This window comes from Bison bison, unplaced genomic scaffold, assembly GCF_000754665.1.
Source record: "Bison bison bison isolate TAMUID 2011002044 unplaced genomic scaffold, Bison_UMD1.0 scf7180017864473, whole genome shotgun sequence".
NCBI classification, from domain to species: domain Eukaryota; kingdom Metazoa; phylum Chordata; class Mammalia; order Artiodactyla; family Bovidae; genus Bison; species Bison bison.
This window is the reverse complement of record NW_011495034.1, coordinates 18,161,054-18,177,692: the sequence shown is the minus strand read 5'-3', so window position 1 is coordinate 18,177,692 and position 16,639 is coordinate 18,161,054. Positions and strand designations below refer to the sequence as shown.

The 16,639-nt window shown below is 50.3% G+C and overlaps 1 protein-coding gene across 5 annotated transcripts in view; it reads left to right on the top strand.

Moving 5' to 3' along the window:
• Positions 1–16,639, top strand: part of NLRC5 (NLR family, CARD domain containing 5) — a 67,913-nt gene that overhangs the window by 38,595 nt on the left and 12,679 nt on the right. For all 5 annotated transcript variants that reach the window (XM_010861904.1, XM_010861901.1, XM_010861903.1 and 2 more), the window contains exons 24-34: positions 65–148; positions 2,453–2,536; positions 5,252–5,341; positions 5,532–5,594; positions 8,410–8,493; positions 10,272–10,355; positions 11,173–11,262; positions 11,646–11,711; positions 13,645–13,728; positions 13,803–13,886; positions 16,381–16,467. In XM_010861904.1, coding sequence (XP_010860206.1) covers positions 65–148; positions 2,453–2,536; positions 5,252–5,341; positions 5,532–5,594; positions 8,410–8,493; positions 10,272–10,355; positions 11,173–11,262; positions 11,646–11,711; positions 13,645–13,728; positions 13,803–13,886; positions 16,381–16,467 — 900 coding nt within the window. The remainder of the gene's footprint in view (positions 1–64; positions 149–2,452; positions 2,537–5,251; positions 5,342–5,531; positions 5,595–8,409; positions 8,494–10,271; positions 10,356–11,172; positions 11,263–11,645; positions 11,712–13,644; positions 13,729–13,802; positions 13,887–16,380; positions 16,468–16,639) is intronic.

Genomic DNA, 16,639 nt, shown 5'->3' with positions numbered 1-16,639 from the left:
TTGGGGGCTGCACAGGGTCCCTGAGCCCTCCCTGACCTCATCATGCCTGCTGGCCCCTTTTCAGCCTCAAGGAATGTCAGCTGGAGCCCCTGAGCCTCTCCTACCTCTGCAAGTCTCTGGAGAAGTGCCCAGGGCCCCTGGAAGTCCAGTAAGTACTGAGGACACAGCCCAGGGCCACAGCATGGGCACCTGCCCAGTGACCTGGGGTGTGGGTGGCCTGGTTAGAGGCCAGGTGAGTCCTTCCTGGTCCCTTCCTGCCAGACCCCGCAGCCCGACCTCAGGGGAGTTCCTGGAGGCTTGGTGCCTCCCAGTGGCCCCAGCTTCAGGCACCTCACCCCTCCCCCCGAGAGAGGCTGTGCCAGGCCTGGGGCTTCATCTCCCATCTGCTCAACTCAGGGCACCTGGGAGCCCCAGTCTGCCCCCACCCCACCCTGGGAGCCCCACCCTGGCTCCCACCTGGGCCTGCCTCTGTGGCTGGAACCTGTCACTCTGAAGGCTCCTCCTCAGGGGACCCCGTCCACCCCGGATACCAGCTCACCCCAGAATACCTGGGTCTGTGACCAGAGGCTGGGCTTAGAATCAGGAGTCCTGGCTCAGCCACCGACCAGCTAGATGACTTAAGGCAAACAAATGGCTTTAACCCTTTGGTTCTCAGCTTTGTCATCTGCAAAGTGGTCAGTCAGACTTTTCCTGCCCTCATCATCATTGCTGTCATTTTCTTATAATAATTACCGTAAAATAAAGAAACCCAAGACAAACCTGCCTCACCTAAATAACCCCTTCCCTTTTCAACTCAGCATCGTTGTTTGTCCTGGTGGCCCTCTCCATTTGTGTATACAGCTTTTTCCTGTTTGAAGTCACAGGCCAGCTACATTGTGCAGTTTCACTTTACATTGCCCTGTATGTTCTTTTCCATTTTGCTAGGTTTTTTATTTTCCCTTGCGTTCTGGCTCCCATTTCCAATGCCCTTCTGGCCCTTGCAACAAGCTCATTATCCATTATTATTAACATTATCATTGTTAACAATATCCTTATGTTGACACCAGAGGTGTGTCCTTTCATGCCTCTCTCCTTGTTCAAATACATATGAACACAGAGGACGAGGGAGTGTGATGTTGTTAACAGACACAGGATCTCAACAAGCTCCGCAACAACCTTTTGTCTATCACAGAACATTGTGGCTTTCCTGAAATATCGAGACGTGTGGAACCAATGAATTTTCAAACAAACCATTTATTTTAGAACAGTTGGTGACTTGCTTTATAGAAAAGCTGCAAAGCTAGTCCAGAGTTCCCTCACCCACTCACCCCTGCTTGTTAATATCATTTATATCATGGTACATGACGTGTATGTTTCAGCATTCCATGTGAGATGTTGTAATGGGTAAAGGTTCTGTTGCTTCAAAAACAACAACAACAGTGTGTAAACCCAGCATTGACCCAAGCAGAGGCCATGGCACTATGTCTGTTGGGTGTCCAGTGGAAAGCCACTGGTGTTTGTGGTCAGACCACCCCTCAATGAAAGCCACTGCCTGTGCCCTGAGCCCCAGACCCAGTCCTAGGACAGAGGAGGTATAGCTGAGCCTACAGCCTGGGTCCTGACAGGCTCCTCGCTTCCAACTCCAGAACCACAGGTGGCCCCTGCCACTGTTCCCCACAAGCTGGGTTCCCCTCCAGCCAGAAAAGCACATGTTGGGGTGCTCCTGACAACCCCAGCAAGGGGAAAGGGCAGCCTTCAGGGGACCAAGGACAGGGAGAGAGAGAAGAAGGGGAAGCAAGAGGGGAGGAGGCAGAAGGAAAACACTGTCCAAATGCCTCTGGGGGTCAGGTGGTGGCTCCCAACTCCCAGGGAGGGCTGTATGTAAATCCCAGAGTGCTGGGAGATGCTGGTCAACACAGTCCTCCAGCCAGAGCAGAGATCACAGGGTGGGTATCAGGAGTTCCTCCTAAGAGGGCTGGCTTCTGATGAGTTATCTAGACAAGCTATCAGCTGGTTGGTCTGGTTTTGATGGACAATCAGAGACCCGAGCTACCTTGCGTCTCTTCTTTGCTGACCCATTAAATGCCTGAATTGCCACTGGTCTGTTCACTACCTTGAGTTAAGGCAGCATTCTCTTCTTAACAAGTATGTTCCACTGAGTACCAGTTTTCAAGGCCCTCAAAAGAATGATCCTTCTTGTCCATGTCTTTTGGGGAAAAATATACCTACTATAGCCCCTTAGAAATTCACAAGGCACAAGGGCAGATTAAAGGCTCTGAGAAGTCCTGCAGCCGAGAAAGTTAATGTGACTTAACCCAGCATTTTCCAAGCATGTACGACTTTCCTTTTCCTCCAGCCTCAATGATAACTCAAGGACCCAGTATTCAGAGGGGGTGTTTTGGGCAGTCCTGGTATAGAACCCATCTAGCTTTTCCCGATGTCCCCCAGCTCATTCAGATGCTTTGTTTCTCAGATTGTCCTGCGAGGTGCTGAGTGACCAGAGCCTGGAGACCCTGCTGCACCACCTACCGCAGCTCCCCCAGCTAAGCCTGCTGCAGTAAGACTGGTTTCCCCGTTTCCCCGTGCAGAGCTGAGGCTCTTGCATTGGAAAGCCATTCCCTTCTGTCCCTCCATCCTTCTCTTGAGCTGTTTCATAATTTTTCCTGGCACAATTTGGAGCTTAAGTCTGCTTTCAGCTCTTCGCTAATACTTTATCAACCTCGGAGGAGTTATTGGACCCCTCTAAGCCTCAGTTTCCTCATCTGACAAATGGGACTAGTAGTCTTCACCCTCCCCCCAGGGTTGGGATTCAGACAAGACAGTTGCTCTAAAAGCACCTTGAAGAATGGAAAGCCTGTGACAACCGGGCCAATTTACCTCTTCCTACCCACAGAAAGGTCACCTGCTCCTCTAAAGAGACTTTACAGTTGTAGGTCATGTATACATCACACACTTGTTTTGAAAGGTCACCATCTAATTCTGTAAAAGGGGAATTTAAACAGCATTCCCCAAAGTATTTAAAACTCTGTTTTCTAATTTCAGCTCAGACTGCTTAGAATTTAAAAAGGATTTACTTTAAATATTTCTCTAGCAGGGAGCAAAAGCATCTGTAGCTGAGATGGAAAAATACAGCAGAAAATTAAATTGTACCATTAAAAACAGCAACATTAAATACTCCTGCTAAGGATCTCTCAGCCCTGAGACAGTTCTCGTCACACCCAGGATCTTACTTATCCCTGAGTCCTATGGGAGAGGGAGGAGACATGTGACTTCTCAGAGGTGGGCAAGTGTTGGACTGTAGCCTGCCAGGCTCCCCTGTCCATGGAATTCTCCAGGCAAGAATAGTGGAGTGGTTGCCCATTCCTTTCTGTAGGGGATCTTCCCGACCCAAGGTCTCCTGCATTGCAGGCAGATTCTTTACCGTCTGAGCCACCAGGGAAGCCCCAAGTGTGGCAGAGCCCATGTCAAAATACAGAACCCACTATGGTTCCTCCCTGCCAGGAAAGGGTGGGTTCCTTGGGACACATAAGTTGCAGGTTAAAATAAATAAGTAGGAAACCTCAGGCCAGAGAGGGGCTTCTCTATGCCCAGGTCACACAGCACCAGTGCCCGACTCTTCATCTGTCTTTGGAATGAGGTGACCAGCCTGACTCTCACCAGTGCTTAAGCTTTGTATTACTCAGTCCATACTGTTTGTACGCTGCTCTGAAGCACTGTTTGGGGTGCTGGAGACACAACGGAGAGGGAAAAAAAATGACCAGACCTTTGTCTACTTGGAGCTTACCTTGTAGTAGGAGAGGTCAATAAGCAGAGTGAAAGCAAGTAAGATGAATTCAGACAGTGATAATGTATTTTTCTAGGTAATATAGTAAAGAGTGATTATTGGAGGTGATTTAGACAATGGCGAGAGTGGTCAGGGACCACCTCTAAGGAGGGACACTGGGGTATGGCCAGAGGGAGGAGAGGGAGCCAGCCTTGTGCAAAGCAGGGAACAGCATGCCAAGGAGATGGAACAGCATGCATGAGGCCCTGAGGCAGGGTGGAGCTTTGCGTGTTCAAGGAACAGGCAGAAGGCCAGTGCGGCCAGAGCACAGTGGCCAGCAGAGTTGTAGGAGAGAAGGTAGAGAAACAAGCCTGGGCCCGGTCACACAGGGCCTGGTAGCCATGGGGAGGAGTTTGGGATTTTGCCCAAGGAGACCTGAAAAGGAGAGGAATGATTTGTGTTTTCAAAAGCTTAGTCTGGCGGCTGGGTGGAGAAGGGATCCCGGGACAAGCAAGTCAGAGCACGGAGGAGCTGTGCAGCCAGAATAAGAGACGAGGGGGCTGGGAAGGGGAAGGGGAGAGGGAAGTATATAGATTCAGGGTGGACCTTGCAGGTGGAACTGACAAGACACGCTGATGGAAGGCTGATGGAGCGAGGCAGATGGAGGCAAGTCACTTTCTCTAAGGCAATGCTTCCCAACTGTGGGTGATTTTGCTCCTTAGGGGACACTCAGGATGGAGACGTTTTTGTTGTCTTTGGTGGAGGGGGTGGGAGGTTGTGCTCCTGCTGGCATCTAGGGAGTTGTTCAGTCGCTTGGTCTCGTCTGACTCTGTGACCCCATGGACTGCTGCATGCCAGGCTTCCCCGTCCTTCACTATCTCCCAGAGTCTGCTCAAACTCATGTCCACTGAGTCAATGATACCATCCAACCATCTCGTCCTCTGTCATCCCCTTCTCCTCCTGCCCTCAATCTTTCCTGGCATCTAGTGAGTAAGGTCTGGGATGCTGTTAAACTTCCTACTGGACAGCCCCCAATACCAAAGAATCATCTTGGTAGTGCTGACCTTGAGAAACTCTTATGGCTTGCATCTTCCCGCTCCCTGTCAGCAAGGGCTCACCTGTTAGTCCTTGGGATAAAAGCAGTATAATAATAACAACACAACAAGCATGGGGTATTGTGTTAGGCAGTGCACAAGCTTAATGTTTCAGTACTCACAACACCCTAGAGGAAGGTATGTCATAAGTAGTCCGTGTTTTTCAGATAAGGAAACTGAGGCTCAGAGAGGTTAAGTGACTTGTCCAAGGACACACAGCCTACAAGCAGGACTAGAGCCAAACCTAAGCCCAATTGACCCCAAGCTCCTATTTTTCCCTCTTGAGTCGCTGCCTCCTTCCTTATTGCCTGGCTCACCTGCTAGTGCCCCCCATCCTTTGTGTCCAGGTTTCTTGCCCACCGATCTTGCTTGGCTCCAACTTGCTCACATAGGACCCCACCTCTTTCCCTGTCAGACTGAGCCAGATGCAACTGCCTCCAGAGAGCCCCCTCCTGCTAGCTGACCTCTTCAGCCTGTGCCCACAGGTTCAGAAGGTGGATCTCAGGTGGGCATTGCCCTGGGGCAACCAGAACTCAGCTGGGAGGGTGGTGCTGGAGGTTGTTGGATGTGAAGGGTGGGGGTGAGGGCAGAGGGACCCAAATCAGAGATTCAGCTGCTCAAGAAGGGGAACCTGCCCCCGGGGGCATCCTGAAGCTGTGGTCGAAGGTGGCTGACGAAGGTGCTGTCTGTTCCAGGTCCCTGCGTCATTTGACCCTGCATCTCAGGTCTAGTGAGGAGCAGGAAGACAGGTGCTGTTGGTAAGTCCCCCGGAACCGGGCCCTGGTATGATAGGGGATTATCGGGGACAGACAGACAGTTCTCGTATGTCCAGAGCAGAGGACAGACTGAGAGGGCCAGGCACTGTCGTGGGCAAATGAGGAGTCCACAGCAGACTGGATTAGAGCTCAAGGACTGCTCCGAGGAAAAGGACTCCACTCCACTCCTGCCCCCAGGCTTTAACAGCCCCGGAACTTCCCTGGTGGTCTAGTGGCTAAGACTCTGCACTTCGCTTGCAGTGGGGTATGGGTTTGATCACTGGTCAGAGAACTAAGATCTGGCATGCCATGTGGCATGGTCAAAAATAAATAAATAAAATCTTAAAAAAAAAAAAAAAAAATCCCAGCCTCACCAGGATCTGGCACCCTGGGCAGGTTCCTTAAGCTCTCCGATCCTCAGCTTCCACTGAGAGAAGGGAGCTGGTGATGGCAGATGGTAGACTGCAGGCTGTTGGCAAAGATGATACAAGGTGACATATAAAACACAAGCGGCACTCACGGTTACAAAAGCCCCCTCCCCTGACTCCTGGACCAATGCTTTGTGGTTGTCTCGGTGACCGGGGGCAGGCATTGCACAGGAGGCAGGATGATGGGCTGAGGGGGCAACCTTTAAACGCACAGATGACATTTCTGGTAGCTACCCGATGCCACCGGCTCACCAAGTGACCATGGACCAGACCTTTCTCCTCTGTGTCTCAGCCTTCTCAGCTGTGAAATAACAATACACGAAGAGCTGATATTTGTTGAGCATCTGCAGGACACCATTCTGAGAGCCTCATGCACATTACATCCTAGAAGCCTCTCAGCTGTGGTCACGCCACAGGTTGGGGTGCAGCTAGGACTTGAATCCAGGCAGTGCTACAGAGCTCCTAGCCCAGGGGTGAACAAATGTGCTCTGTAAAGGGTTAGATCAGAAGTTTGAAAGCAGCACAGACAATATATAAACAATGGCGTGTCTGTGTGCCAGTAAAGTTGGAGTTGTGAATGCTGAGACTTGAATTCGTGTAATGTTTACATGTCATGAAATGTTACTCTTCTTTTGACTTTCTTTTTCTCAGCTATTTGAAAATGGATAGACCATTCTTAGCGTGCTGGTCATATAAAACAGGCGGCCTTGGGCGGTAGTTTTTCCAGTTCCTATCCTAACCCAGCACGATGGTGACTTCTAGAATACCTTCATAGTTTCCAAATCTTATTTCCAAAATGTAGGACATAGACCAGGATGGGATGATTTTTAGGAGGTTGAGCTGATAGTAGAGTACTTCAGTTCAGTTCAGTCGCTCAGTCGTGACCCCATGGACTGCAGCACGCCAGGCTTCCCTGTCCATCACCAACTCCCAGAGCTTGCTCAAACTCAAGTCCATCAAGTTGGTGAGGCCATCCAACCATCTCATCCCCTGTTGTCCCCTTCTCCTCCTGTCCTCAATCTTTCCCAGCATCAGGGTCTATTCCAATGAGTCAGTTCTTCATATCAGGTAGCTAAAGTATTGGAGCTTCAGCATCAGTCCTTTGAGTGAATATTCAGAGCTGATTTCCTTTAGGATTGACTGGTTTGATCTGCTTGCAGTCCAAGGGACTCTCAAGAGTCTTCTCCACCACAATTCAAAAGCATCAATTCTCCCACGCTCAGCTTTCTTTATAGTCCAACTCTCACATCCATACTTGACTACTGGTTCACTTTCATCAGATTCTTCCTTTTTCAAAATTTCTGTGTTTGATTAAGGCCCTGGTGGCTCAGACAGTAAAGAATCTGCCTGCAATGCAGGAGATTCCTGGGTTAGATCCCTGGGTCGGGAAGATCCCCTGGAGAAGAGAGTGGCTACCCACTCCAGTATTCTTGCCTGGAGAATTCCATGGACAGAGGAGCCTGGGGGCTACAGTCCATGGGGTCACAAAGAGTCAGACATGACTGAAGCACCAAGCACGCACAAGGCCAAGAGGAAGTGTCAGTTGCCTCTTAGCATGTCTGTAACACCTCTTCACGTCTGCTAAGCTGTAGGAGGAGAGCCCTCAGCAGGTGCCAATATCTGGCTTGAATATAATGATGATATTTTGTCCTCATTTCCTGCATCCTTATCCTTACGGTCTGTTTAGGGCAGGAAATGCTAGTTTTCTATTGGAGTAAGTGATACAAGGTTTTCTTTTCTGGTAAGTGCATTAAATAAAAAGAATGAGCTGATTTAAAAATAAGATATAAATAATAGTATAATAAGGAATTTGGGACTGAAAAAAATGGAAAGTAACTGATAAAAATTTGAGTTACTGGTTTTAGGTACTTTATCATTCTAAGTTTATTTTTTAAGTTGCTAGCTGGCCATAAGCTATTCATTTACCTTGTTGTTGTGTGGTATCCGTGTAAGCCTCTCAAAGACAGACTTTACTATTACTTTGATTCCAGTATGAATAATCCTCCGCATAAGGAGACATCACTCTGGGTCTCCTCCACTCCACCCCCATGTCTGCTCATTAAAGTGACCCTAAGAGCTATAGTTCACCTTGACTGAATCAGAATCACCCTGGAGAGCCTTGTTCCAGAGGCTGTTTGTTCAGCGGGTCTGGGTTGTGTTCCCAGCATGTGCCTCTCACCACGCTCCCAAAGGAGTGCTATTGGGGCTGGTCAGGGACCCCACTTTGAGAACCATCCCCTCAAAGAGGAAACATATGTGGGATCTGCTGGGCGGGGCAGGTGGTACGGGTGGGTGCTGGATGTTTCTAGACAGTCCAAGCTTGAGTGAAGCCCCGCTGGAGCTTCGAAGCTATACCCAGCTTAGGGACCCCATCTCCCTTCCTGCCGCAGGTTCACTGACTGCGGCCTCCGCCAGGAGCACGTGGAGCCGCTGTGCGGGTTGCTGAGCAAGTGTGAAGACCTCCACCAGCTGGAGTAAGTTGGAGCATGTTCTGCGTGGCACCTGAAGGATGTGTGTGTGTGTTTGTGTGTACACACCCATGCATGCTCTCAGGACCACCTAACAGAGGAGAGGATGCCTGGGACTGTCACATCTGTAAAGTTTCTGTCCCCATCTTATCCCTCCCATCCTCCACTGCTACCATGTAGAGCTAGTTCAGGGTGTACCCCTGATCAATTTAGGGGAGCCCTTTGCAAAGGACTGGGCCTCCCTGGTGGCTCAGATGGTTAAGAATCCACCTGCAATGCAAGAGACTTCGGTTCGATCCCTGGGTCCGGAAGATCCCCTAGAGAAGGGAATGGCCACCCACGCCAGTATTCTTGCCTGGAGAATCCCACGGACAGAGGAGCCTGGAGGGCTGCAGTCCACAGGGTCGCAAAGAGTCAAACACAACTGAGACTAACACTTTTAGTTACTTTCACTTCGCAAAGGGCCACAGGAGCCCCTTGGCCTCTTGTTATTCAAGGCATTGGGGCTCTGCTGGCTGGTGGAGCCTGAAATGAAGGGTCCGTTGACGTGCTGAGCAGTTGGTTAAGAATAGCCAATGCCTCTGCTTGCGGAGGGCCCGGAGCCAGCCAGCGTAGGGATGTGTGCCTGGGCTCTCAGGCTGATGAGAAGTGGTATCAGTGTGGCCTGTCTTGGGTGCCTGAATAGCGCAGCCCTGCATGGGTAGGGAAAAAAGAGCTTTGAGCACTTTTTCCACTATTCTAAGTGCTTTACATATCCTTTTTATCCTCCTTCTCAACAACCCTGGATATCATAGATGAGCGGACTGAGAGAGTTTAAAGATCTGTGTTAAGTCACACACTTAGTTCAATGCAGAGCTTTTACTCAGAACTGTTAGAACTCCAGCTTAGGACAAGCAGAACATACAGAGAGCTATCCACCAAAAAAAACCCCACAATTTCAATTCCTTGTGGTGTGGCCAAGGAGAGAAATGTGGCTGATGAAAATCATGGATTTTAAAGAAAGATGAATAAGCAAAGATGTCTTTTGAATTTTTCAGTTTTTTCATTCTAGAGGGAACTTTCTCATATTCTAAAAATTATTTCAATAAGTGGCTTCCTGAGACAGATTTTTTCGTTTTCAAAGTGTCTCAGGAAAAGATGGAAATAAATGAGCCTCAAAAGTCTTATCATCAGGGGCAAAATGAGTTCAAAATTGCAGGGTAAAAATCAGATATTCCCAGGCACACTGATTATTTTGTTCCTGAAACTGTAGCTAAAACCATAGGATGCTACAAATGAAGGGAAATAGTCTTCAAGTGCAGTTTCTGATATTGCATTCCCAAATCAAAAGCAAAAATATTTTGGGTAAATGCATCCTCCAAATGTCTGTCTTTTTCCTGAATTTACTCTGGTTCAAAAATGACGGCTCCCAACAGGTAGAGGCCGAGTGCACAGTAAAAAGACAATTGCTTTTTCTCTAATTGCTGAAAGCCTGCTGGAGTCCCAGGAGTGGTCACCAGATACTGAAGGGGAAGATGAGGATTGGTTAACTGTGGTGCTGGTGAGGGGATGGGGGTGCTCGTGCTAGTGCTGATGGAGGTGACGGGGATGCAGGCAGGGATGCCAAGTAGTAGGGATGGGATGGTGCTGGTGGTGATGATGGTGCTGTTGGAACAGAAGTTGCGCACAGTGGTGGAGGTGATGGTGGAGGCGGTGACGGTGCGGGGCGGGTAGAGTAGCAGTGATGCTCACTGAAGAGCAGGCACGTCAGATCACCAACCACCTCCTCCTCGTACCTCTTGCAGCCTCTCAGCAAACCTGCTGGGTGATGATGGGCTCAGGTGCCTCCTGGAATGTCTCCCCAAGGTGCCCATCTCCGGTTCGCTTGAGTAAGTGATGAGCAGCCCCGAGGACAACTAGGAGGAAGACTCCCCAGGGCCCGGAATGTTAGTGGGCTTCTTTTCAGGCACCCCTGAAGAACTCCAGGGGACAAGGGCTGGGGAGGGGGTTATCTTTACCTTGATTCCCCCCACCCACCCACCTTGGGTCCTTTCCTCCTTCCTTCATTGCCCACTATTGGCAGAGCTGTCACCAAACACCCGCAAGAGACTGTGACTAGTGTTTGGTGGCCCAAGTTGACTCCAGGCAGGGAGCAACAATTCATCCCCAGTCAGCTGCGGAAATCTCAGTTGTCCTGGCTCTTGGTCCGTCCATCCTGTCCCTGAAGCTCCTCTGACCAGAGTTAGGGGACACAGATTTGGAGATGTTGCCACAGCAGGGAGGGCCCCTGGGGACTCATCTTCAGTCACTCAGTCTCCCCAGTGACCTGCGAGACTGACGTCCAGACCCAGGATACAGTCCGTTGCTAGGCAACTAAGCTTTGCGCTCTGGGCATCCCTGGCCCCCATGGAGCTGGAGCTGGCAGCCTGGCCTTATCACTGCCCTCACCCCTGGTCTCAGACCACAGGGGCAGCAGTGGGGGTGACTCTCAAAGATTTCAGAGTATGCTGCCTGGCCTGCCAGGGTGGCGATAGCGTCCCTCTGGCTTATCTCTGGACCTCGGTGTCTCCACCTTGAGGATGGAGACTTGGACGCTGAGGACTCCCTTCTAGGAGATGACAGCTGGAATGGAGGAGGTGAGGACCTGGGCAGGGCTCCACTGAGGTCTTACCTCACCCCTTATCCTGAACCTCTTTTCTCTTCTAGTCTAAGCCACAACAGTATGTCTCAGGAAAGCGTCTTGTGCCTGGTGGAGGCGCTCCCCTCCTGCCCACGTCTCCGGGAGGCCTCAGTGAAGTAAGGAAACATTGGTGCTACTTGCTGATGATGGGGAAGCAAGACTCACATGCTCAGTGGCCCTCTGTCTGTGTGACTTAGGGCAACTGAGCCTCTCTGAGTCTCCGAGTTCACTGATTGTGGGATCACAGTTTCCATCTTCTGAGGCCCGTGTGTGCACGCATGGGGCCCAGGGAGGCCACCGGGTGGGGAAACGCCAGATTTAGCATCCTCGAAGGAGGAGGTGGGGGTCTCCTCTGGTCAGCAAGGGCCTCTGCCGTGGCTCCACCCTCCCGTGCCCCTGTGGACCCAGCCCCCATCCCTCCCTGTGCCCCCTGGCACCTGGGTCCTAGGCACGCTGGCAAGGCTGGGCCTTGGGCTTCCATACACCCTTCTCTCTGCAGCCTGGGCTCCAAGCAGAGCTTCTGGATTCTCTTCTCCCGACAGGAAGAGACTGGGAAGACACTGAGGTAATTTGTGGTCTGGGGTGACGGGAAAGGCAGAGGAACCAGGGATAGGCGGATGACCCTGTGGTGGCCTCCATGCCTCCTTCCTCCCAGGGTCCCCTCCTCCTTCACACACCCTGCCTGGAGCTACCACCTGGGTTTGTCTCTCCTACACCTGCCCCCAGTCTCCCCATACCTTCAGACCCTGGACCAGGCCTTCGAGTGGTGTTTATGTGCCTTAGCCACAGCCTAACTGAGTCTGGAGGCTTCTGAGTTAAACAACCAGACTCTGGACCCTCTTGGGGTAGATCTCAGCAAAGAATCCACCTGCCAATGCAGGAGACGCAGCTTTGATCCCTGGGTCAGGAAGATCCCCTGGAGAGGGGAGTGGCAACCCCCTCCAGTGTTCTTGCCTGGAGGATCCCCGTGGACAAGGAGCCTGGCGGACTATAGTTTATGGTGTTGCAAAGAGTCAGACATGAGTTAGCGACTAACACTTTCCCTTCTTCCACTCTACCACTTAATAGCTGTGTGACCGTGGACCAGTGACTTGACTGCTCTGTGTTTCAATTCCTCACCTGTAAAATGAGGGTTGTTGTGAGGATTAAATGAGTAAATGTGTTTCAAGTGCCTGGAAACGACCTGCCTTATTTGAGTGCTGTATCAGTGATTTTTTATTTAATCCCCCACTGGTAGCCTCAGGCTCTGTCTTTCTCAGCCTTGGGTGAGTTTCTCTACATGTCTTGCTTCACCTGTGATCGTGGCCTCTGCATTGGTCCCCTGCCTCTGACCAGGCCTCCTCCAATCCCCCCGCAACCCCCAGAGGAACTTTCCCAGCATGCACGTCTGACCGTGGTACTCCACTGCTCTGAGCCCTGCAGTAGCTCCCAAGTGCCCTGAGGATAAAGTTCAAATCCTTAGCCTGGTCTTCGCAGAGTCTGATCTGGTTGCCACTTCCTGCCGTGTTCTCTCTCACTTCTCCCACCCCTCTACACACACCACCCTCACACCAAGTATATACATACCACACACAGACACACACACACGTACGCAGCATAATACATCACACACATGCACACACACCAGACATATCCCCTGTACACACCACACATAACAGGCACACATCACACACACCACTCATATACCGCATGTGTGCACACAGATTCAGCCACAAGGGATCTTCGTTCACCAAGCACGCACTGCCTGATGAAGCATCCCTGCTTCTGGGCACTCAGCCTAGCATTCTCTTCCCTGCCTTTTCTGAGATCAAATTATCCCAATGCTGTATGACCCAGCTCACATGTCAGCCCTTCCTGGACACCTCCGGTGGCCCCTGTCCTGTGAGAGGGAGTGGCCCTCTTGTGCTACGCTGGGCTCTCTTTTCAGCCCGTCTGTGAGACAGTGCCCCGGGGCCTGTCTGCCAGCCGCACGGGCCGGGCCCTGGGAGGACAGGGCCATAGCAAGAATCCCAGCCCCAGCCCCACCCTCCGCACCCAAGGGAGCCTGGAGTAGGGTGGGCCTGGAGACTAGAGAAGTGGTTACAGGTTTAGGGGCTGGAGTCAGGCTGACTTGGATTGAAACCCAAATCTGTCGCTGCATTTTTCCAACTGTGCGTCCTTGGGTTGGTCAGTCTCTTTGCCTGTAGGTGATGCTATTGGGGTTCAGTGAGATGCCACACATAAGGCAGGCATGCCTGCTTGCTCATGGGGTGCACCCAGAGGCTGGGCCAGGGCCGGCCTTAGAGTCAGGGCTCAGTGAGTGATGACTCTAGCACTTTCTTGGGCGGTGTTCTCTCCAAAGAGAAGCTCCCAGAGCACAGGTTGCACTTGGGCCTTTTTTCAGGTCCTGGTCCAGGCCTTTGCACCCAGTGGGGGCTCCCCCAGGACCCATGGGGGACAGCAGGACTGTAGTCCCGACAGGCTTTGCCCAAGCTCTGCCCCTTGCCCTCTGCCCTCAGGCTGAGCGAGTGCCACTTCAAGCCAGAGCACATGCCCAGACTGGCCGCCAGCCTGAGCCAGGCCCTGCAGCTGACGGAGCTCACGTGAGTGACTGGGCCCAGCCCGTGGGGGCAGCTGAGGGGTAGGGGCTCCCTTCCAGAATGACCTCTGTCCACAGGCTGACCTGGTGTTTCCCGGGCCTGGAGCAGCTGACTGTCCTCCTGGGTCTGCTAACGTGGCCGACGGGGGTGCTCACTCTCAGGTACTGCCTGCCCGTGACTCTGGGAGGGGACTGTGGTAGGAATGGAGGGCAGAAGTGGGCTCTGAAGAAGAGTTTCCCCCAAGGTCACAGTCTTAGCCATTTCCTGCATCCAGAACCCTGCCATCTGGATGCAGAGGCCCCCCCACCCCATTAGTCCCAGAAACCCCTTCAGGTGCAGAAAAGCTCCCCCACCCCTGCCCAAGGCAGGGCCTGTACTTGAGGACTTCAGAAAAAAAGGAGACTTAAAAGCACACCCGGGGACTTCCCGTACTTCCTCTGCAGGGGCACAGGTGTGATCCCTGGTTGGGATACTAAGATCCGCATGCCCCACCACATGGCCATAAAAATAAAAGACACTCAGCCAAGGTCAGAAATAACATGTAACAAATATGTTCACTCTGATCTTTTGAAAACTTTCAGAAAAACAGAGAAGATTCCAGAAAGTAGAAAAGCAATTTTGAAAACTCCTCATCACCTAGGTTTGACAGTTCATGTTTTTCCGTATTTGCTTTGTATTTTTTAACTAAGATAAATTATTGATCTCATAAACTATCACGCCAAAGAGTTCACCTCAAGTCTTTAAAAAATAAGGACATTATTTACATAACCACAGTTGAATTAGGACCCCTACAAAAATGAGTAACAAGTCCTTAGTGTCGGGTATTAGCCAAGCCAGCCTGAAATTTCCACTGCCCCCATATGGGACAGCTGGCTCTTTGGATCCAGGATCCCATCAAGGTCCACATTTTTGTGACAAAGAGGTGACAGCTCTTTGGACTTTTTTAATGGGTGATCTGTACTTGGGGACTTCAGGAAAAAAAGGAAACTTCGACACCCAGGCACTTCCCTGGTGGTCTGGTTTTGTTGAGAAAACCGGTCCCCTGGGACACTTTCTGGCTCCGTCTGGTGCTTCCTTGTGAGGTCAGTGAGTTTGTTCCTCTTAACCCCTGACTTTCCTAGAACTGGAAAGGCTCCGTGAGATTCAGTTACATATTTGTGTCCCAAAATACCTACTTGGCGGCCAAGGCTGTGCACTTCCCAACGCCGCCTCTGATGAGACACATGAAGTCTGGTTGTTCCCCAGCATGACATTTTTTAAAATCCTGATAGAATACACATAACAAAGTTTACCATCTTAACCATTTGTAAGTGGACAGTTCAGTAGTGTTAAGTAACATTCACGTTGTACAACCGAAACACTTCATGAAAACGGAAACTCACTGCCCGTTAAGGCCCCCACCGTGCCTCCTCCCCCGACCCCTAGCAACCACCTTTCTACTCTCTGTTTCTATGGATCTGACCCCTCTCGGACTTAACCAAGTGGAGTCATACAGTATTTGTCTTTTTGTGATGGGTCTGTTTCATTTAGCACAATATCCTCAGGGTTCATCTTTATTGTACCTTCTTATAGAATCCCCTTTCTATTTAAGGCTGAATAATATTCCACCATGTATATAAGCCACATTCATTTACCCATTCGTTCTTCACCCATTCATCCATCCGTGGCCATTTGGGTTGCCTCCACCTTTTGGCTGTTGTGAACATGCTGCTCTGATGTATCTGTGCACGTATCTCTTTGCATCTCTGCTTTCAGTTCTTTGGGGTATATACCCAGAAGCACTGGATCACCCCAAATAATATTTTTACTTAAAACTTGCCTTACTCTAAAAATAATATGTACTCCTCGTAGAAGTTTGTGGGAAATCCAGAACATAAGAAAATAGTACTTTGAAAAAAAAATTCAACATAACTTTAAAAGCAGCAATATTTTAAATAACTCTCTTTTTTCCTTCTTCTAAATTAATCTGTGCACATTGTACGAAGTTCAGAAAATATTGACAACTACAAAAGAAAACCATCCAGGAGAATTCTGCAATTGATACCATCACCATTAACATTTAATATATTTTTCTCATAGCTCTATCTCCCTCTTCCTCACCATATGTGTTTCTATATATATTTTCCCTTTTTGGAAATACAAAATTGGGATCATGTCTTATATATAGTCTAATTTCCTTATCTTTGCAACGTGATGTTATATAGACTTTTTCTAAACCTAAAAGTACTATTTAAAAAAAAAAATTTCTCTTTGAATGATTGGAACAAGGATGTTAATTTTGTTTTATGCTTATGCCTAATTTTTAAATTTATTTTATTGTTATTCAGCAAAACCCAAAAAGCCTCTAGCCGCAACCCCCCGACCCTCTCCTCCCCTCCCACACTAACCTTGGGGGAACCTTTGCCCCACAAGGGACACCTCTGTGTCCACCTCTATGACTTCCCTGGTAGTTCAGATGGTAAAGAATCTGCCTGCAGTGCAGGAGACCTGGGTTCGATCCCTGTCTCGGGAAGATGTCCTGGAGAAGGGAATGGCAACTCACTCCAGTATTCTTGCCTGGAGAATCCCATGGACAGAGGAGCCTGGCGGGCTACAGTGCATGGGGTTGCAGAGTCAGACAGGACTGAGCAACTGTCACCATCACCTCTCTGACAGGGTGGAAGAGCCATGGGTGGGCAGAGTCGGGGTGCTCACGCTGCTGGAAGTCTGTGCCCAGGCCTCAGGCAACATCACTGGAATAAGGTAAGTTCAGGAAGGAGGCCCCTGAGGTTCTTTCATCTTTTCATGACCACTGGGATCATCCCTTATGTAGCCATTGGTCTCTTGTCCTCTGGTGTCATAGCTGGGTCCCTAGTGGGTTCTCTGGGTCCCCAAGATGGCAGGAGCTCCTGGGACCTATGTGAGGGGCTACACA